We start from the raw sequence: 23,739 nt of genomic DNA, 5'->3' as shown, positions 1-23,739 counted from the left end.
CCAATATACCCATTATAGATGTCCCAGAAGGAAAAAGAGAGAGAATGGTGCAGAAATGTGTTCAAAAAAATAATGGCTAAAATCTTCCCAAAGCTGGGGAAAGAGACAGACACTGAAATCCAAGAAACCCAAAAGGGACCAAAAATATTAATCCAAAGAGGCCCACACCAAGGCACATTATAATTTAATTGATAAAAACTAAAGACAAAGAATCTTAAAAGCAACAAAAGAAAAGTGATTTTGGGGGCACCCCTGTAGCTCAATTGGTTAAGTGTCCAACTTCAGCTCCGGTCACGATCTCACAGTTCGTGAATTCAAGCTGACAGCACAGAGCCTGCTTTGGATTCTCTGTCTCCCTCCCTCTCTCTCTCTGCCCCTCTCTTGATCCCTCTCCCTCTCCCCCCACTCAAAAAATCAATAAACACTTTTAAAAAGGTTTAAAAAAAGGAAATTTTTTTACATACAAAGAAACCCTCATAAGACTATAAGCAGATTTTTTTTCAGCAGAAAGCTTGCATACTTGAAGGGAGTGGAATGATACATTCAAAGTGCCAAAAGAAAAAACATCTGACAACCAAGAATTCTTTACCCATGAAAGTTTCCTTCAGAATTGAAGGGAGATAGGTCTTACCAGACAGATGAAAGCTGAAGAGTTCGTCATCACTAGAGCAGCCTTACGAGAAATGTTAAAAGGAATTTCTTCAAGTTGAAAGATATTCCATACAAATGTAAACCAAAAGAAAGTAGGAGTAGCTATACTTAATCAGGCAAAATAGACTTTAAGTAAAAAAAAAACTGTAGTAAGAAAGAAAAAAGGTCATTCATAATGATAAAAGGGTCAGTGTATTCAAATAATAAAACAATTGTAAATGTCTATGTACCAAATGATGGAGCACTTAAATATACAAAGCAGATATTGACAGATCTGAAGGGAGAGATAGAAAACAATACAGTAATAGAAGGGAATTTCAGGACTCCACTTTCAACAATGGATAGATCATCCAGGCAGACAATCAGTAAGGAAACATTGGATTGGGGCTACATAGTAGACCAAACGGACCTAACAGATACATACACACATTCCATCATACAGCAGATGAGTACACATTTTTCTTAAGTGCACATGGAACATTCTTCAGGACAGGTTATGTGTTAGGCCACAAGACAAGTCTTAACAAATTTAAAACAATTGGAATCATACCAAGCAACTTTTCTGACCACAATGCCATACAACTAGATATCAATAACAAAGATGAAAACTGGAAAATACACAAATATGTGAAAATTAAACAATATGTTCCTGAAGAAAAATGAGTCGAAAAATTGTTTAAAGAAATTAAAAATTTTTTTTCAGACAAATGTAAAAGGAAATACCATATACCGAAACTTATGTGATACAGCAAAAGTATTTCAAAGAGAAAAGTTTATGATGACAAATGGTTAAGTTAAGAAAAAAGAAAGATTTCAAATATACAATCTAATCTCACACCTCAAAAAAATGGAAAAAGAAGAAATAAGTACAAGTTTAGTAGAAAGAAGAAAATGATCAGAGCATAAATAAGTAAAATAGAGACTAGAAAACTAACAGAAAGATAAATGAAGCTAAGAAGTTTTTTTGGAAGATAAACAAAATTCATTTACTTTTAGCTAGACCAACTAAGGCAAAAGAGAGAACACTTAAATAAATAAGGCCAGACAAGAAAGAGGAGACATTACAAATGATGACACAAAATGAAAAAGATAATAAGAAACCACTATGAACAATCATCCACCAACAAATTGGATAACCTAAAAGAGACTGATAAATTCCTAGAAACATACAACCTATCAAAACTAAATTATAAAGAAGTATAAGATCTGATCAAACCAATTACTAGTAAAGAAGTTGAATAATCAAGAACTCCCAATAAATAAAAGCTCAGGACCAGAAGACTTCACTGGTGAATTCTACCAAACATTTAAAGAATTAATGCAAATCTTTCTCAAACCCTTCCAAAAAATTGAAGAGGAGGGAATACTTCCAAACCCATTTTATGTGGCCAGAATTACCCTGATACCAAAGCTAGACAAGAATCCAAGAAAAGAAAGCTAAAGACCAATATCTCTGATGAGCAAAGATGCAAAACTCAACAAAATAGCAAGCCACATGCAACAACACATTAGAAGGATGATAAAACATGAGCAATGGGATTTTATCCCTGGATATTAGCCCACAGCTAACATCATACTCAATGGTGAAGAACTCAAAACTTTTCCTTTAAGACTAGAAAAAAGACAGGGATGCCTACTCTTGCCACTTATCTTCAACATATCAGGGAAAGGAGACAAAAGGCACAGGTTAGAAAGGAATAAGTAAAATTGTCTATACTGGTGACATTATTTTATGTATAGAAAACATTAAAGATTCTACCAAAAAACTGTTAGAACCAAGAAATCAGTAGAGTGGCAGGATACCAAGTCAGTATACAAGACTGAGTTGCATTTCCATACATTAACAATGAATTATAAGAAAGAGAAATTAAGAAAATTCCATTTACAGGGGCTCCTAGGTGGCTCAGTCAGTTTAGTGTCCGACTTTGGCTCAGGTCATGATCTCACAGTTCCTGAGCTCGAGCTCCATGTCGGGCTCTGTGCTGACAGCTCAGAGCCTGGAGCCTGCTTCGGATTCTGTATTTCCCTCTCTCTCTGCCCTCCCTGGCTTGCATTCTCCCTCTCTCTATCAAAAATAAATAAACTCTAAAAAATAAATCCCATTTACAATAGCAAAAAAAAAAAAAAAAAAAAGAATTAAATGCTTAGAAGAGTTTTAATTAAAAAGGCCAAAGATTTGTACACTGAAAACTATTAAAAGATTAATAAAATAAATTTAAGAAGATGCAAATAAATGGAAAATGATTCTGTGTTCATGGACCGGAAAAATTGTTATTATACAGATGTCCTCCATTCTACCAAAAGCAATCTTTGTCAACACAATCTTTATCAAAATTCCAATAGAAATAGAAAAAAAACAATCCTAAAATGTGTATGGAACCACAAAAGCCAAATAGCCAAAAAAGATGTTGAGAAAGAAGAACAAAGCAGGAGACATTGCACTTTCTGACTTCTAACTATGTTACAAAACTATAAAAACAAAGCAGTATAGTATTAGCATAAAAACAGACACATAGATTAGGGGAACAGAATAGAGAGCCCAGAAATAAACTCATGTAGGTATGGTCAGGTAATTGTTAACAAAATTGTCAAGAAAGGACAGTCTCTTCAATATACAATGTTGAGAAAACTGGATATCCACATGCAGAAAGAAAGAAAGAAAGAAAGAAAGAAAGAAAGAAAGAAAGAAAGAAAGAAAGAAAGAAATTGGACCACTATTTTACACTATATACAAAAAGTCAACTCAAAATGAATTAAAGACCTACACATAAGATCTGAAACCATAAAACTAGAAGACATAGGGAAAAAAACTCCTTCACATTGGTATTGGCAGCAGTTTTTTGGATTTGACACCAAAAACACAATAAAAACAAATATGAATAAGTGGGATTATATCAAGCTAAAAAGTTTTTGCACAGCAAAAGAAACCATAAACAAAATAAAAGGCATGGTATGAAATGGGAGAAAATATTTGCAAACTATATATCTAGTAAGAAGTTAATATCCAAAATAAATAATGAACTTATACAACTCAAGGGCAAAACAAAACAAAACCCCATATAACCCAACGAAAAAATGAGCAGAGGACTGGAAAAGACATTTTTCCAAAGAAGATACACAGATGGCCAACACGTACGTGAAAAGATGCTCCTCACTAATCATCAGGATAGGCAAATCAAAACCACAGCGAGATACTACCTCACACCTGTCAGGTTTCTGTTATCCAGAAATAACAGAGACTGGCAAGGATTTGCAGAAAATGGAACCCTTGTGCACTGTTGGTGGGAATGTGAAGTGTTACAGCCTCTATGGAAAACAGAGGGGAGGTTCTTCAAAAAATTAAAAATAGACCTTCATATTATTCAGAAATCCTACTTCTGGGTATATATAGAAAGGAAATGAAATCACTATCTAGGAGAGATTTCTACATTCCCGTGTTCACTGCAGCATTGTTCACAATAGTAAAGTCATGCAAACAAGCTAAGTGTCCATTTAGATGAATGAATAAGGAAGATGTGATACACACACACACACACACACACACACACACACACACAGAAGAATATTGTTAAGCTATAAAATAAGAAGGATATCCTGCCATTTGTGACAACATGGATGATTCTGAAGGACATTATGCTAGTGAAATGAGACAGATAAAGACAAATACTGCATGGTATTACTTATGTGTGGAATCTAAAAACAAAAACAAAAACAGGATTTTTGAAACTTTTAGAAACTCATATAAACAGTAGAATGATGGTTGCCAGGGGCTGGGATGTGGAGGAAATATGGAGAGGCTCATAAAAGGGTTCAAATTTTCAATTTTAAGATGAATTGTTTTAAGGGTGTAATGTATAGGATGGTGACTTTTGTTGAAAATTCTTTAATGTGTCATTGAAATTTGCTAAAAGATTAGATATTATGTGTTCTCTCTCTCTCTCTCGCTCTCTCTCTCTCACACACACACACACACACACACACACACACACACACACACACACGGTCACACGGTAAATATATAAAGTAATGGAAGTATTAATCAACTTGGTTGTGTGTTGTAGACTCTGGGTCTGGAGTTCTCTCTCGTTCAGCAAGAGAGCAGGATGCAGGAAATGAAAACGCAAGAGAGGCTAATGTCCAGGAGGAGACAAGAGCCCTGAATAAGGGTCCTTGCTACATTTTAATTAAGATCAGAAGGCTTACAAGCGTGATGGATGTGCACAAAGAGACAATGAAACTGTGAATTAACTTATGGGCGTGGGGGAGAGGGGGTTTTGAAGATATGCAGTGTTAGGAGTTTGGGTCAATATAAAACAAAATCCTGGTGCTGGGCGGATGGTTGTTTACAGCAGACATGAAGCCCCACCTGTGTTTACCTAAACTGGCCTAGGGGACAAGAAAGACAGAGCATGCCACCTCAGGGTCAACAAGGCATCTTTCTTTTGCTACTTAGCTCCACTCTAGGCAACTTTGCCTGCTGTGGTCTATAGCCCCATTTACCTGTTTACTTAATTTGGTCCTTCCTTCCCTTGAAAGCAGCTTTCTGATATTGTCCCAAACCTTTGTCCTATACTGGGGCCTTTGCCCTGTTTACCTAATCTTATTTACCTAATCTTTGATGTTTTCATCCAGAGGTTTCCTGTTCCTATATCTTTGTCCTATACTGGGGGCCTTTGCCCCATTTGTCCTATACTGGGGGTCTTTACCCCATTTACCTAATCTTGTTTACCCAAACTGGGTGTGTTCATCCTATGGCTTTCTAATTCTTTATGCCTTATTAACCCATCGGTGCAAGCTCAGGGAATTCCTAAGCTTATTTCCCATAGTTGTGGAAATCCTTCCACAACGTGTGTGTGTGTGTGTGTGTGTGTGTGTATCACCATGTTTCATACTTTAAATAGATTACAATTTTATTTGTCAATTATACCTCAGTGAAGCTGGCTGGGGGTGGGGGACAGAGAGAGGGAGGGTAAAGCAAAAAAGAGAGAGGAAAATTAGACTACACTTAAGGTAATACCACATCTTGGCAAAAGGGGCAAGATACGCTCATTAGCAATTATCCACTTGTAAGATAGGAGAAGCATTAGGGCAGCATGCAAATGAATAAAGAGTGTCACTGGTACCCAGAAGTGCAGGAAACTAAACAAAAGCAGGGTCCACTATAGGAGGGTCTGGCCATGGCAGACCTGCTGCATGGCAGGTCTGCTGGACCCAAAGGGGAGTCCATGAGTGGTTTGAGAGCAAGGATTGTGGTGGTTCTGTTGACCATTCACACTGTTTCCCAGAGCCTAGACAACACACACTACTTTAAAGCTAATTACAATTTATTATTTCTCTCCATCCACCCATACACTCCTCCTGCCACATCAGCCCATCCAACACTGTCTTGTGTTCAGGACTGCGTCACAGAGGCTCACAGTGCCACTGGTTCCAGTCACAGGGCATGATGATATGATGCAGACGGTGACTGATTTTCTGTATGATTTTGTTGGTTATGAGTGTATGGTAATATGTAGGGTAGTCAAGTTTGTCCATAGTGCGGATGTGAACATCCATGACATAGGTGGAGAGACCCTGGGCCCGGTACTCAGGTACAGTACCCCCCATCCGTATCTCTCCTGTCTGATCCATCAGGCTCCAGGATACAGGGGTCCCCTCAGGCCCCAGAAGGCAGAAGGTGGGGAAGGTCTGGATACAGCGCTTGATGAATCTCTGGCTCCTCTCATTCCCACCAAAACGCCAGAATTTATCCACCAAGGCAGTGTGGGTAACATCCAGGGAGGAGAGTTTAAACATCTCTTGGTTACTATTGAGAACAAGGGAAAAGAACACAGATAAAGGTATAGATTCTGCAACCAGATTGCCTGAAATAATAATCTTTTTTATAAAATGAGACATTAACATAAGTAGGGGATTAATAGCACCTCTGTCAAATAATATAAGAGCTGTTGCATGATAAGTACCTAGGACCTGTGCCACACAAAAAATAAGAATTACACAAAAATTAAACATTAATTAATGCTGTGTCACTAAGCATTAGTCACTGTTGTGATTCTCCACTTAAGATGAGAGAATTGATAACATCCCTGTTCTACACATAAGAACAGGTAAACAGAAAATAAACAAGTGCCCCCAAAGCATAGGCTAGCAAGCTGCAAAGCCAGAGCTTAGAATCTTGGGATCTTGGAATGTTGGTGTCACAGAATCCTTAGCCACTGTGGGAAAGCTGAAGTCCAGAGAGAGGCAATGGTGTGAAGTGAAGGCAAGCCGCATGTTACAGAACACTGAAGTCTGAAGGCTGCTGCAGTGGGGTGAAAGGGCTTTGGGAGGTGTCCTGGAAAGATCCCACAAGGTGGAATGAGATCTACCAGTGAGCTCCGGTTATGCCCTTAACCATCCACAGTACCTGAACAAGCTATTTCATTAACTGAACCTATCTTCTGTCAGGAAAATGGGGATAATGTCTTCTACCTTGTTTATCTCATGGGATAGACAAGAGAATCAAATGAGATTGTAGATTTAGAGGTGTCTTTCAGGTGTTAGGTGCAATACAGTATGAATACAGCTTTTCCAGGCATATTAACACACACAGGGCCACAGGATTGGACATCTGCAGATCAAATCCCTATATCAGTTTTAATTCTATTCAGGCATCAGTGGAGGGAAATATATAATATGTTTAAGTTCTCCATATTAGAAAACTTTTGCTCTGAGAAGTAAATTCATTGAATGTATATTTACGAAGCAGTGTTTTCTGTTCTGTTCTGGCTACTGAAAACTTATTGGTGAACAACATAAATAGTGTCCCTCCATAAATAGTGGACAACATAAATAGTGGAGTTTGAAATGTTGCAGGGGAGGATCAAATAGCAAACAGGTCAATAAAATACAAAGAAGCTGATTTTGGATAATGGTAAGTGTGCCGAGGAAAATAAAACTTGGGTTTTGTGATGAAGTATTATGGGAAAGGGTAGTTTTAGGTTGTTCTGCAGAGAACTCTCTAAGGAAATGACTTTTCAGAGAGTGAATGTCAAGAAAGAAGCAGATATGTAAAGATGAGAGGAAAGGACATTTTAAGCAAAGAACAAATGCAATGGTCCAAAGGCATGGGTGAGTGTATGCGAACAAGTCTCAGAAAGAAGGCCAGAGCTACTGGTGGGAGTGAGCAAGAGAAACAAGGTGAAATCCAAGAGGTGGTGGATTACAGGTCTTACAGGACCCTGAAGGTCCATAATGGGTATGTGAACCGAGAAACACTGATGGCTTTTAAGCGGATGAATTGACACAGTCCTTGTCACATACCAAAAGGATCACCCTGGAAATGGATTGTAGGGAGGCAAGAGTGAACATAGGGAGAGAAGTTGGGAGGCCACTTCCATACAGAAATATGAGAGTAATGCAGAGCATCTTTTTTCAAACTCACATGGCCTTGGGTCTGCCAGATTTAGGAGGTAAGTTCTTTGCCTCCAGCAGGGAAGGGATCAGTTTACTTGCTGTCTCAGACATCATATACATAATGGCTTGATCTTGCTTGACCTTGACCAATTTAGCAGCTGCAAGATTTTGTATCACCTCGTTCAGGCTGGACTGTGAACCTAGAAAGGGGTAAGGTAAGGTGAGAAGTAATTTCTCCTGTAGACACTGAAGAAGCTTCCTGGTGGAAGTATGCGGAGTTTAAAGTCGGACAGTGTTGCTTCTGGTGTTGCCATTAACCATGTGACCATAGCCAAGTCACTCCTTGAGCAACTTCCTCTTATGTAAGACAGATAGTATTAGAGATCCTGACTTTATCATTGTGAAATCAATGGAACAATGGTATTTAAAAGCAGTAGCCAACCTTGAGTGTGCACATACTTCATGCCAAGGTATTGGTCTAATACCACATTTAATTCTTCCATTGACCCTATGTTTTGGGAATTTCTGTTATACTATCCTCACTTTCTACATGTAAGGAAACTGAGTAACAGATAAGTTACATCAGTTGCTCAAATTACAAAGCAAGTAACAGGCAGAGCAAGAATGCCATTCTAGAGAATCTGACTCTGTAAGGCACACTCATTACCATGGTAGTTATCCTTGTAATCTGGAGGTCCTCTGTGGCACAAGGAACTGTCATTCTTCTTCTAGTAATGGATGGCCAGATGGGGAGTTCTACTCTCACACCTAATCATGGTAAGGGATCCTGAATATGTCAGCAAAATATATTATGAATGCTCAGCTAACAATAAATTCCATTGCTCACAGTTCCTTGTATCAACTCCACAGTTTGCAGTGTTTGAATTCTACTCCACTAAAGAGGTGGTAGCAGCTGACGCAAGGAATAAACATCAAGCTGAGTGTCTGGGGTTTGGAAGAGAAAGTAAAGGCTGTAAAGGAATGTGCTCAGGATGAAAAGTGACCCTGCAGATGTAAACATGAACAGTCACAGAAGCCAGCATACCTCCTAGATCCCTTACTTACTTTGGATCTGCAAATGTTGCTTCCAGTTGATGACATCTGATGCACCAAGGAATTCTTGGCAGTTTGTGGGATTCTTATAATAGATTTGGTAGGTGTTGGTGTAGTGATCAAAATCATCTGTCATTTCCTGTTTGGTTAGGTAATGTGGAATAAATCAAATTGATCTATACCCAGTGATTGGAACACTTGGCTTTAGTTCATTATACTGTGCTATTTTATAAACTTATGGGGGTGCCTGAGTGGCTCAGTCAGTTAAGCATCCGACTTTGGCTCAGGTCATGATCTCATGGTTCGTGAGTTCAAGCCCCACCTCAGGCTCTGTGCCGACAACTCAGAGCCTGGAGCCTGCTTCGGACTCTGTGTCTCCTTTTCTCTCTGCCCTTCCCCGACTTGTGCTCTGTCTCTCTGTCTCTCAAAAATAAATAAGTGTAAAAAAAATTATAAGCTTATAAATAGTGATGTTTTTCTTGATATAGTCATTATTCCTGAATCATTTATATCATGTCAACAAGTCAAGGATTTAATCAATTACTCAACCTATGATTAAGAAAAATATACTGAACTAGATATTTATATGTTGCTTTATAATTTCAAATCAATCAAATGTGCACTGTTTAGAAAGCATTCTTCTATAATTCTGTAATCCTCAGGAGAAAGAAAGTATTATTGTCAAAGCCAAGATTCTGTTGCAAGAGTAAATCTTACTCTATTTAAAGGAGTCTCAAAAAAATGAATAAATAAAAGAATCTCAGAAAAATTGGATTATAAATGTAACAATGTTGAAATTGACACAAGTAACCTTGTATTACAATTTTCACTTATATATGATATAGCTACACAAAATAAAGACACATGGTGTCTTTATTTTTTCATTAAAATTTTTAAAATTCAAAGTATAATTAATATACAACATTACATTAGTTTCAGGTATGCAATATATTGATTCAACAATTCTATACATTTCCCAGTGCTCATCATGATAAGTGTACTCTTAATCCCCTTCACCTCTTTCACCTATCCTCTCCCCCACCTCCCTCTGGATACCATTTGTTGTCCTCTGTATTTAAGAGTCTGCTTTTTGTTTGTCCCTTTTTTCTTTGTTTGTTCATTTGTTTTGTTTCTTAATTAACACATATGAGTGAAATCATATGGTATTTGTCTTTCTCTGACTCATTTCATTTATCATTATACCCTCTAAGCCCATCCATGTTGTTGTAAATGACAAGATTTCATTCTTTTTGATGGCTGAATAATATTCCATTACATATATACACCACATCTTTATCCATTCATCTATCGATGGACACTTGAGTTGTTCCATATCTTGGTTATTGTAAATAATCCCACAATAAACATAGGGATGCATATATCTTTTCAAATTTATGTTTTCATTTTCTTTGGGTAAATACCCAATAGTAGAATTATTGGATCATATGCTAATTTTATTTTTAATTTTTTGAAGAACCTCCATACTGTTTTCCATAGAGACTGCACTAATATACATTCCCACCAACAGTGTATGAAGGTTCCTTTTGCTCCACATCCTCTCCAACACTTGCTTCTTGTGCTTTGTATTTTAACCATTCTGACAAGTATAAAGTGACATCTCATTGTAGTTCTAATTTGCATTTCCCTGATGATTAGTAATATTGAGCATCTTTCCATGTGTCGATTGGCCATCTATATGTCTTTGAATAAATGTCTATTCAGATCCTCTGCTAATTTTTTAATTGGGTTATTTGTTTTTTTAGTGTTGAGTTGTAGAAGTTCTTCATATATTTTGGATGTTAACCTCTTATTGGACACATGATGTCTTTAAAATGTAAACCACATGCACTATTATTTAAAAAAATAATTTACATTCCTCAAAAAATGAAATTTGAACACAAAATTTGTTCAAAGAGATCCTCTGAAATTTAACAAATGAAAGATTAGGTTATTTGAAGATGAAGGAAGGGATCAGAAAACAAGCACCCAACAAGGGGGTAGAAAAAGGTAGAGGGGCGCCTGGGTGGCGCAGTCGGTTAAGCGTCCGACTTTAGCCAGGTCACGATCTCGCGGTCCGTGAGTTCGAGCCCCGCGTCAGGCTCTGGGCTGATGGCTCGGAGCCTGGAGCCTGTTTCCGATTCTGTGTCTCCCTCTCTCTCTGCCCCTCCCCCGTTCATGCTCTGTCTCTCTCTCTCTGTCCCAAAAATAAATAAAAAACGTTGAAAAAAAAATTTTTAAAAAAAGAAAAAGGTAGAAGGTGTTGCACAGAAATGCACTAATAATTTCATTTATTATTTCAATAATTAATGTAAATGTCTTCATTTTTGTATTCTGTTTAGTTCAGTATTTTTAAACAGCACTATACATTTAAATTTTATTTGAAAAAATTTATGTTAAAATGACATTATATGGTTGCATATTTTGCATGCATAAATTTTTACTTTATATTTTCCAATATGCTTATAACAGATTTGTATTTGAAATGTATTAACCACTTAGTGTGAGTGATAAGTTGGCACTGAAAATGTATTCCCAAATATAGGCATTGCAATTTGTTGTTTACATTTCCTTAAAACTCTTCATATTTACCTTTACATATTTTTAGGTGTCATTTTTCTGCTTAGAATGCCCCTCTAGTCTTGTCAGCCTGTCAAACACCTATTGATCTTCAAAATCCAGTTTGGGTGAAATGTCTACTAGGAAGTTGCTCTGATCCTCTCCTTGTACACCCTGACTTCGGTGGTTTAATCATCTCTTGGATAGTGCTGCTGTGTGTATCTTGTATGTTGTATGTTTTTGTACAATTTTCACCCCATGTTGTAATTTATTTGCTTATCTGTCTTTTCCTCCAAGCCGTGAGTTTCTTGAGAACAAGGACTTTTTCACCATTATGCAATTCATTTCTATATCCCCTGTGTCTACCGCATTGCCAGGTGCATGGTAGGCACATAGCAAATATGAACACAAAAGCATATTCATTCCACATCTGGCACCTTACCTGCTCCTGAGGGCGGATAACCACTGTTGTAAAATCAGGCCATTTGTCCACCACGGCCTTTAACTTGAACGGGTTTCCCTGGTTCATGTGGAAGACAGTTGTATAAACCTGTAGCAACCCAAAAAACTCAGAGGGTCAGCTTATTAAGAAGGGCTGATGAAGTGCCTTGTTTGATCAGGACAAGGATTATTTCTGCAAAATCAGGGTGATAATTTATAAGGCATATGGTTGAAACCACCTTCAGATTCCACTTCATTACTCCAAATAGAAATAGGGTTGGGAGTCAAACCATAAGAATATTATATGAATATAGTTAAATATCCAGGTAAATAAATTGATTAATTAAAAATCAGGGGTGTCTGATTGGCTCAAGTCAGTTGAACATCTGACTCTTGATTTGGGCTTAATCATGATCCCAGGGTTGTGAGATCAATACCAGCAGCAGGCTCCATGCTCAGCTTAATTTTCTCTCTCTCTCTCTCTCTCTCTCTCTCACTCCCTCTCACTCTCTCTCTCTGCCCCTCTCCCCAACTCACACTCTCCTAAAATTAAAAAAAAAATCATCCACTATCACATTGTAGAACTTAGTGTTATAGCTTTCCATTTTATTTCATTTATTTACAAATACACATAAAATTTTTAATGTTAATTTTTGAGAGCAAGAGAGAGTGCAAACAGGAGAGGGGCAGAGAGAGACAGAGACACAGAATTTGAAGCAGGCTCTAGGCTCCGAGCTGTCAGCACAGAGCCTGCTGTGGGGCTCAAACCCACAGACGGCAAGATCATGACCTGAGCCAAAGTTGGATGCTCAACTGACTGAGCCACCCAGGAGTCCCATACACATACAATTTTTAAGCAATGAAATTACCTAATATATATTAGTTTAACATGTACCCCACACACACACACACTATACTATGGGTATATTTCCATATCAATAAACACAAATCTACATAATCATTTTTAATGACTGCATAATATCCATCATATGAAAGAACTCCAATTCAATTTTCCTATCTCCTATTGCTGGTCATTTCAGCTTTTTTGAATTTTTTAATTTAACAGTTTATTCTTCAAGGAATTTTTTGTATAAATCTTTGCAAATATGTCTATTATTAGAAATATTAGAAGGGCGATTTCTGGGTCAAAGGTCAACTGCTGTTTAAAGACTTTTTTGTTCTTACACATATCTCCAAATTGCTTTCCAGAAAGGTTGAGTTCTGACCTAATAAATAAGTAAAGACAGAACAGTGCTAAGAACCTGAGTTTTGCTGACCAAAGTCTGTGAATATCACATATTCAGCAATCTGTTTTTTAATCTTTTCCACAAGCATTTATTCGAACACCAGTGCTATCAAGAAGGACATTGTAGAGTCTGAGAAAGAGAAATCCTCCAAACTGGAAGGGTCCCTGTGGTTGTGAGGGAAGGAAATACAGCAATGCATACCAGTGTGGACCTTGGGAGCTAAGTGCAGTTGGAAACATGATGCTTCAGCAGATTGTATGGAAAGATGCTAAAGACCAAGGACCAATGAAATGATAAGTTCCATGACAAAGGACCACACCTCACCCTGTACTTCCCTACTCCTGGCATATTTAATACCATATTAAACTTAATATGAGAGGACATACATGGTATTATTTCAATTCTTTCAAAGGTCTTAAAAATATGATCTATCTTTGTACATGTTCCATGTGCACTTGAAAAGAATGTGTATTCTTCTATTGTTGAGGGATGTACTCTGTAAATATCAATTAAATTGGTTCATAGTACTTTCCAGATCTTGTATATAGGTTATAGACTTTCTGCCTATTCTATAAATTACTCATAGAATCTTTAATGTCAAAATCTTTTTTTTGTTTTGTTTTTTGTTTTTTAATTTTTTTTAATGTTTATTCATTTTTGAAACAGAGAGAGACAGAGCATGAATGGGGGAAGGTCAGAGAGAGAGGGAGACACAGAATCTGAAACAGGCTCCAGGCTCTGAGCTGTCAGCACAGAACCCAACGCGGGGCTCGAACTCACAGACCGCGAAATCATGACCTGAACCAAAGTCGGATGCCCAACCGACTGAGCCACCCAGGCGCCCCTAATGCCAAAATCTTTAATTACACCTATGGGTTTACCTATTTATTCTTTCAGTTCTATCAGTTTTTGTCCCGTGTTCTTTGAGCCTCTGTTGTTAGGTATATACATTTCAGCATTTTTCATGTCTTCTTGGTGAATTGATACCTTTATCATAGTGCAATGGCACCTTTATCCCCAGTAATTCTAGTCCTTTTGCAACATGTTATTGCCCCCCCTAAAAAAAGACCCTACCTCTTTATGTACACGATCACTGATCTATTTCTAAAACGAAATTTCTGTCTCATCCCAAATTAAACGTAATCATTTGGGGGTTGACAAAATAGAATTTGGCCTCTTAATTTCAAAGGAGAATCATACTGGTTAACTTTTTCAGGCACTTGATTATTTAGAAAGAATAAATCAAACATTAATGTGTTCAGCCAATTGTGCAATTCTGGGAAATCTTCCAATGTTATGTAATGGCACATGGAATGGGACAAAGGGATGTTTTTGGTTTATCACACAGCAAAGATCATAGTGGATTTAAATCACAAGATTGCCACTCACTAGTGGCGTGACCTTGGTCAAGTCCTACAGCTGAGCTTGCATTTTCTCTTTGGTTACATGGATATGAAAGACTTGCCTTGCAGTGAAGTGATGTAAACTAAATGAGATGCAAGATGAGTGAGTGCCTGGCACAGAGTAAGTGCTCAAAGAATACTGATTCTCCCTCCTACCTCTTTCATAGGTCATTGCTAGTCCTTTTTTTTTCTCCCCATGTGTTTTACTCTCACCTTTAAGGACTCAGGGAGGCTCTTCCTCAAGGATTTCTTTAGCATCTGCAGCACTTGGGGGCCTTGTAAGTGGTACATCTTGGCCTTACCCTAAAGAGAGGATGAGGAAATATCAAGGAATGAGAAGTGATAGCAGACATACAAAGACACAAAACAGACACAAAAGTCTGTTCTAGCTAATGGCCAGGCCTTCATTCCTGCTGTTTTATTAGTGTCCCATTCACTGAATTCTTCATTGACTCCTAGGAAGAATAAGACTGACAGAAAGCACAGATCCCTCTTTCTGAAATTATTTTTCAATATTTCCTAAACTTTAAAAAATCTTTATGATATAGTTTTTTTAATTTTTTTACATTTATTTATTTTTAGTAGACAGAGACAGTGCAAGTGGGGGAAGGGCAGAGACAGAAGGAGACACAGAATCTGAAGCAGGCTCCAGGCTCCGAGCTGTCAGCACAGAGCCCGACGCAGGGCTCGAACTCACAAACCACGAGATCATGACCTGAGCCAAAGTCAGACGTTTAACCAACTGAGCCACCCAGGCATCCCTCTTTATGATATCTTTATTTTAATTTTCATATCACCCAGAATACCAATAGTTAAGGATGCACTAAGATTACCATATATATTATCTAAACATGCATGAGCATCTTTGAGATTAAGTTTCCATCCATGACATACCTGAGGTTGCCATTTAGAAGCTGTATGATGTTAGGCAAGTTACTTGTCCGTGTCTTCATTTTCTCATCTATAAAATGGCAGTGACCATAGTGCCTGTCCCATAAAGTGGTTGTGACAATTATATAAATCAGTACAGGTAAGCTACTTAGACCAGTGTGTTTGAACAAATGCTTTTATTTCTCTTGAGTAAACATGTGGAAGTGCACTTGCATGGTCATATAGTAAGCGTGTGTTTAACTTTATCAAATGCTTCCAACGTCTTTCCAAAGTGGCTGAACTATTTTATATTCCCTTAACAGTGTATGAGTTCCAATTTCTCTTCATTCCCTCCAGCACTTCTCCAGATGATTTTCTTATGCAGCCACATTTAGAAATCATTGCTATAATAGGTAACAGTTTTATAGGGTAAGTTCTCAACAATATCCTTCAGGGGTCAGAGAGAAGAAGATGATGGCAGAGTAGGAGGACTCTAGGCTTCTTTCATCCCACAAACACAACTAAATAAGTATTCAATCATCCTAAATACCCCAGAAATCTACCCGAAGACTAGCAGAACAAACTCCACAACTAGGGGAGAGAAGAGGCCACATCAAGGAAGGTAGGAAGTGCAGAGACATGGTTTGGGGGAAATATGAATAGTGGGTGCAGCAGAAGAGAGGGAGACTTGGTCATGGACAAAGGCAAGAGGGGGAGGAACACACAGGGGAATGTACAAGGAGAACATTTCCCCAAAGCCATTGGCTTGCAAAATGAGAGGGGCTGATTTTTGTGAACTCTTGCAACCAGCAGCACTTAAAACTTGGAGTTTTAAAGATCAGCAGGCTTGGTAGACACCATTTCCATCCCCCATGCATAAACACAGACCTACCTGCAGAAAGCAGCTCAGCACAGACAGTAGCTGCCTAACCTGCCTAACACCAAGCTCCTCCCTCCTATGCTCTCACGGGTCTGCCTTTCTCAGTCAAGCTTGCCTCATCCCAGGGTGACAGTTCTCTCCCACAAAAGACCAGCACAAACCCCCTCCCACACCACGTCTCCCAACCAGAGAGTCCTGCAGGGTCTCATTTTTGGTAGAGTTGGTGTGGGGTCTCATTTCATAAGTGGACCAGAGCACACCTAGTTAAAACTCACCACATTTCAGAGAGATCAAACACTACTCACTGCAGGCAAGGAGAGCACCTGCAGATGACTGGTCATAAGAATAAAGCAGCCACAACACGACAGCAGAGCACACTCAGCACACACCAGAGTCATACCCTGAATTTCCAGGCCCTGGGCACTACATGATCTCTTCTTCATAAGGCCATTACTTTCAGAATCAGGAGAAATTGCTGGTTTTTCTAACACACAGAAGAACTCAGAGAGACTTAGACAAAATGCCAAGATGGAGGAATTTATTCCAAATGAAAGAATAAGATATGGCTACAGCCAGGGATCTCAGTGAAGCAGATATAAGTAATATGGTGATGGAGAATTTAAGGCAACAATTGTAAAGATACTCACTGGGCTTGAGAAAGCAATAGAAGACATCAGGGAGACTCTTCCCTCAGAGGTAAAAGAGTTAAAAAGAATCAATTAGAGGTGAAGAATGCAATAAATGAGATTGGAAGCAGGCTTAATGCAATGAACAGCAGGCTGGAAGAAGCAGAGGAATGAATTTGTGATATAGAAGACGAAATAATAAAAAATAATGAAACTGAACAACAGAAAGAAGAATTATGGAACATGAGAGTAGACTTAGGGAATTCAACAACTCCATCAAATGTAATAACATTGGTATTATAGGAGTCAAAGAAGAAGGAGAAGAGGAGGAGGAAGAGGAGGAGGAGGAAGAAGAGAGACTAAACAACATGCTACTAAACAAAGAATGGGATTGGGAAATCAAAGAAGAAATTTAAAAATACATGGAAATAATATAAATGAAACATGATGGTCCAACACCATTGGGATGCAGCAAAAGCAGTCCTAAGAGGAAAGTATATACAGGCTTACCACAGGAAGCAACAAAAATGTTAAATAAACAACCTGACATTACACCTAGGGAGCTAGAAAAAGAACAAACGAAGCCTAATTCAGAAGAAGGAGGGAAATAATATAGATTAGAGCATAAATAAATGATACAGAAACTAAAAAAAAAAAAAATAGAACATATAAATGAAGTGGAGCAGGTTCTTTTTAAACATCAATAAAATTGATAGACCTCTAGCCAGACTTATCAAAAAGAGAAGAGAAAGGATCCAAATAATATAAAACCACAAATGGGAGAGAAGAAATAACAACCAAAAGCACAGAAATACAAAAAAAATCATAAGAGAATATTATGAAAAATGATATGCCAACAAATTTGACAACCTGGAGGAAATTGATAAATTTCTACAAACATATAAATTACCAAAACTGAAACAGAAGGAAACAGAAAACTTGAACAAACTAATAAGAAATTGAATCAGTAAACAATCCAATCTGTAAACTCCCAACACAAAAAGTCCAGGGCCAGATGGCTTCACAGGTAAATTCTACCAAATATTTATTTATTTATTTATTTATTTATTTATTTATTTATTTAGCATGAGTGGTGCAGAGAGAGAGGGAGAGAATCCCAAGCAGGCTCCACACCCAGTGGGGAGCCCCATGGAGGGTTTGATCTCAGAATCATGACATCAAGACATGAACCAAAATCAAGAGTAAGATGCTTAACCGACTGAGCCACTCAGGTGACCCTACCAAATATTTATTTAAAAATATCTGTTAATGTTTATTTATTTTGGAAGAAAGACAGAATGTGAGTGAGGGAGGGGCAGAGAGAGAGGGAGACAGAATTTGAAGCAGGCTCCAGGCTTTGAGCTGTCAGCATAGAGCCTGATGTGGGGCTCAAACTCACGAACCATGGGCTCATTACCTGAGCTGAAGTCGGATACTCAACTGACTGAGCCACCCAGGCGCCCCTTAAAGAAGAGTTAATATCTATTTTTCTCAAACTATTCCAAAAAAAAAAGAAAAGGAAGAAAGACTTCCAAATTCATTCTATGAGGCCGGCATTACTATGATACCAAAACCAGATAAAGACTGCAGTAAATAAGAGAACTACAGGCCAATATCTCAGATAAACATGGAAGCAGAAATTCTCAATAAAATACTAGCACACCAAATCCACAACACATTTTAAAAAAATCATTCACCATGATCAAGTGGGATTTATTCCTAGGCTGCAGGGATGGTTCAACATTCACAAATCAATCAACATGATACAGCACATTAATAAAAGAAAGGATAAGAACCATATTATCCTCTCCATGGATGCAGAAAGAACATTTGACAAAGTACAGCATCCATTCATGATAAAAACTCTCAATAAAGTAGGTTTAGAGGGAGCATTACCTCAACATAATAAAGGCCATACATGGAAAACCCACAGCTAATGTCATCATCAATGGGGAAAATCTGAGAGCATTACTCTACAGTCAGGAACAAGACAGGGATGTCCACTCTCACCATTGTTATTTAACATAGTACTGGAAGTCCTAGCTACAGAAATCAAATGACAAAAAGAAATTAAAGGCATCCAAATCAGCAAGAAAGAAGTAAAACTTTGTTCATCTTTGCAGATGACAGGATACTCTATGTAGAAAATCCAAAAGATTCCACCAAAAAAACTGCTGGAACTAATACATGAAGTTAGTAAAGTTGCAGGATACAAAATCAATGTATGGAAGTCTGTTGCACTTCTGTACACCAATAATTAAGCAGTAGAAAGAGAAATTAAGGAATCAATCCCATTTACAATTGCACCAAAAACAATAAGATATCTAGGAATAAACATAACCAAAGAGGTGAAAGACCTGTACTCTGAAAACAATAAAACACTAATGAAAGAAATTGAAGATGACACAAAGAAATGGAAAAACATTCCAGACTCATGGATAGGAAGAACAAATATTGTTAAACTGTTTATAGTACCCAAGGTAATCTACATACTTAATGCAATCTCTACCAAAATACCACCAGCATTTTTCACAGATCTAGAACAAACAATTCTAAAATTTGTACAGAACTACAAAAGACCCTGAATAGGCAACGTAAAGCTGGAGGCATCACAATTCTGGACTTCAGGTTATATTACAAAGCTGTAGTGATGATGACAGTATGGTCCTGAAATAAAAATAGACACATAGATCAATAACCAGAATAGAAAACACAGAAACAAATCCACAACTGTATAGTCAGTTCATCTTCAACAAAGCAGGAAAGAATATCCAGTGGGAAAAAGACAGTCTCTTCAACAAATGTGTGTTGGGAAAACTGGACAGCAACATGCAGAAGAATGAAACTGGACCACTTTCTTACACTACACACAAAAATAAATTCAAAGTGGATGAAAGACTTAAAAAGACCTTTTGAGCCCATAAAAATCAAGAAACAGACTCTTAACTGTAGAGAACAAACTGATGGTTACCAGGAGGGAGGTGTGGGGGTGGGGGATGATGGGTGAAATAGGTGTTGGGGATTAAGGAATGCATTATTGTTATGAGCCCTGGGTGTCGTATGAAACTGTTGAATCCCTATATTGTACAACTGAAACTAATATTACAGTGTATGTTAACTAACTGGAATTAAAATATTGTTTTTAATGTTTATCTTTATTTTTGAGACAAAGAGATACAGAGCATGAGCGGGGAGAGGCAGAGAGAGAGGGAGACACAGAATCAGAAGCAGGGTCCAGGCTGTGAGCTGTCAGCACAGAGCCCAAGGTAGGGCTCGAACTCGTCAACTGCAAGATCATGACTTGAGCCAAAGTCAGACGCTCAACCGACTGAGCCACCCAGGCACCCCTTAACTAACTGGAATTTAAATAAAAACTTGAGGGGCGCCTGGGTGGCGCAGTCGGTTAAGCGTCCGACTTCAGCCAGGTCACGATCTCGCGGTCCGTGAGTTCGAGCCCCGCGTCAGGCTCTGGGCTGATGGCTCGGAGCCTGGAGCCTGTTTCCGATTCTGTGTCTCCCTCTCTCTCTGCCCCTCCCCCGTTCATGCTCTGTCTCTCTCTGTCCCAAAAATAAATAAAAAATGTTAAAAAAAATAAATAAATAAATAAATAATAAAAACTTGAACACACACACATAATACCCTTCAAATATGTAAAGCAAGAAGATGTGTAGAGGTAATTCTCAAGGCAGGCCAAAAGACTGAGATCAAAATGTATTTCAATAAATACAAATCTCTGAGGGACTCACAAAACGGAGTTTTACCCAAGTCCTTGTTATACTGGAAAACAGCAACAGCTGAAGAAACCCTTCCACCTACTTTGTGTTCCTGGAATGGCTTACTGCAAGGAATCTTCCTTCCTCCCATCTGCTTTAATAACATGGATTGATGCCCCACTTGTTTACCTATGACAAAGCCAGACGCTGACCCTCCAAATTCCCAGTATTTGCTCTGTAAATGATTAGCTGAATTCTGAATCCCCACTGATAAATCAAAACAAGCCAAATGTTGGTTAAACTTCTCTTCTTCCTGTAGGCTGAGTCAATATGTAACCCCTTCTTAACAGCCCCTACAAAGAATAGGCTGAACTCAGTATAAAACATTCTCTGAGCTATATTGGTCCTGCCTCTTCTATTTCTCTCTTCCCCAGATTGGATTTTCTCCTACCCTGTTTACTCTTCATAAATGGTTAGGTTGACTGTTTATCCCTACTAATCCTTCAGAACAGTTGACTAAACTTCAGTTAAGCTTCTTCCCTTAACATAGGAATCTGGACTTTGACCCACCCTCAGCCTGAGCCATCATCTGCATGCAGAAAAACACTCCATGAACTTTGCTTACTCCTCTCTATAAAAGAATATCCCTTCTCTGCTTGACCTTTCATCCGTTTGTAAATATTATGGCCTGAGGATTCTCCCTGTTCAAATTGATCTATTATTCATCCATTCATTTATTCAAGATTTATTCGTTAAATCTTGATCAAAAGCTCACTCTAGTGGCTTTGTAAGGCAGTCGCCTGACCTAGGCTGAACTGCCTTTCCTGGAATTCCCTGCCTTGCATATTGCCCTCTAGAGTGGGCCACATGAGAGTTCCTAGGGGAGATTTGTAGGGCAGAATTGAAGCATCGGGCATTTAGTTGCTAACTTCATGACATGAGGCTGCAGCTGGGCTGGCAAATGTTTCACTGTCCCCTGGGTTTACCTTCAGTTTCTCTGTCATCTGGGCCAGGGTGTTTAGCTTCCTAATGAAGGAATCTGTCCTTCAGAACATCCAATCTACCAAGGCCAGAGTCGGCAAGAACTAATAAGATTCCAGTCCTCTGAACTTCAGCTTTAACATGGTGAGAAATTCTTGGACAAACGTTTTGGTTTTTTCATATGTGCTTCTTTTCCCCAGATTCTTGTCAGCTATTTGGATTTTTGCCAGTGAAACAGTCCTTTCACTTAACTTAATTCCTTTTGTGATTTGAAGGGAGAGTCTTGACCAGAACCACTAAGGCAGTGGTTGTATCTTTGTTTTTTCTTTTTTTTCCCTCAGCTTTACTGAAATATAATTGACACTAACATTGTGTACGTTTAATGTGTGCAATGTGATTATTTGATACACAGATAACTTGTGAAATGATTACCACAATAATGTTGGTTAACACCTCCATTACATCACCTAATTACCTCTCTTTTTGTGGTAAGGACATTTAAGATCCACTTTATTAACAACTTTCAAGTATATAATACAATATTATAGTCCCCATACTGCACATTAGATCCCCAGAACTTATTTATCTTTTTCTAATTTTGTTTTTGTTTATTTATTTGTTTTGAGAGAAAGAGTGAGAGAGTTCATGTGAGCAGGGGAGGGACTTCATGTGACAGAGAGGGAGAGAGAGAATCCTAAGCAGGCCCCATACTGTCAGTGCAGAGCCTGACTCAGGGCTTTATCTCACAAACCATGAGATCATGACCTGAGCAGAAACCAAGAGTCAGACACTCAACCGACTGAGCCACCCAGGTGCCCCTATCCTACAACTAGAAGTCTGTACCATTTGACCAACATCTTCCCATTACCTCCAACCCCCAGTCCTGGCAACCACTGTTCTATTCTGTTTCTTTCATTTTGGCTTTTTTTAGATTCTACACATTAGTGAGATCGTACAGTGTCTTTCTCTATCTGACTTATCTCACTTAGCATAATGCCCTCAAAGTCCATCCATGTTGTCACAAATGGCAAGATTTCCTTCTTTCTCATAACTGGATAATATTCCATTGTCTGTGTATACCACATTTTCTGTATCCATTCATCTATCTCTGGACACTTAGGCTGTTTCCACATCTTGGTTATTGTCTATAATGCTGCAGTAAACATGTGGGTAGATATCTCTTTGATATTGTGATTTCATCACCTTCAGATATATACCCAGAAGTGGGTTTACTGGATCATATACGGTAGTTCTATTTTTGATTTTTTGAGGAACCTGCATACTGTTTTCCATAGTGTTTTTACAACATCTGAGACATAGTAAGGACTCAGTAAATGTCTGTTGAATGATTGAGTGTATGAAGTATTTATATCAACATAACCATCTAATTAGTCTCTCCACTTACCAGGGGCAAAGACTCATTTATTCATTCAACAGGTACCTATAGATGGCCTACTATGTTCTGGGCATGCAAGCTTGTACCAGATGCTTCTTTGAAAAAAGCCTCAGGCCAGAATAGATGCAGCCATGCCGTATCTTGGAAGCTATCAAGGCAGTAGAAATATAACATTTCTGAAGATTAATTTGATGCTAGATAGAAGCAGCTCACAAGGGGCACCTGGGAGGCTCAGTCGGTTAAGTGGATGGCTCTTGATTTTGGCTCAGGTCATAATCTCATAGTTTGTGGGCTTGAACCCTGCATCGGGTCTGTGCTGAGGGCATGGAGCCTGCTTAGGATTCTCTCTCTCCCTCTCTCTCTGCCCCTTCCAGCTTGTGTTCTCTCTCTCTTTCAAAATAAATAAACATTAAAAAAAAAATTTTTTTAAAGAAGCAGCTCACAAAAAGATCACATGTCACTAAGAAGCCAAGTTGAATTTGATACCAGATTACTAAGGATATAATATTAATGCCCAATACTTTTGT

At 38.3% G+C, this 23,739-nt stretch overlaps 1 protein-coding gene across 1 annotated transcript; it reads right to left on the bottom strand.

Annotated features, from left to right (window-relative positions):
- Window positions 1-5,957: 5,957 nt before the first annotated feature.
- Window positions 5,958-15,078, bottom strand: LOC109246473 (glycine N-phenylacetyltransferase-like). The gene is made up of 5 exons (XM_019414467.2): window positions 14,960-15,078; window positions 12,098-12,205; window positions 9,112-9,238; window positions 8,075-8,246; window positions 5,958-6,457 (listed from the first exon to the last, which is right to left on the bottom strand). The coding sequence occupies exons 1-5, from the start codon at window positions 15,035-15,037 to the stop codon at window positions 6,055-6,057; spliced, it is 888 nt and encodes a 295-aa protein (XP_019270012.1). The 5' UTR covers window positions 15,038-15,078; the 3' UTR covers window positions 5,958-6,054.
- Window positions 15,079-23,739: the final 8,661 nt, after the last annotated feature.

Source organism: Panthera pardus, unplaced genomic scaffold (genome assembly GCF_024362965.1).
Source record: "Panthera pardus isolate Hobbes unplaced genomic scaffold, ASM2436296v1 HiC_scaffold_12, whole genome shotgun sequence".
Taxonomy (NCBI): Eukaryota; Metazoa; Chordata; class Mammalia; order Carnivora; family Felidae; genus Panthera; species Panthera pardus.
The sequence above is the reverse complement of the archived record's forward strand: the minus strand, read 5'-3'. Positions and strand labels throughout refer to the sequence as shown.

Excerpts from the sequence above, each read along its gene's own strand:
- LOC109246473 (XM_019414467.2), bottom strand. The coding sequence starts at position 15,037 with ATGTACCACTTACAAGGCCCCCAAGTGCTGCAGATGCTAAAGAAATCC. Across the intron at positions 9,239-12,097 it reads TTATCCGCCCTCAGGAGCAG|GAAATGACAGATGATTTTGA; the intron begins GTAAGGTGCCAG and ends CTAACCAAACAG. Across the intron at positions 6,458-8,074 it reads TCTGGCAGACCCAAGGCCAT|TAACCAAGAGATGTTTAAAC; the intron begins GTGAGTTTGAAA and ends TGTTCTCAATAG.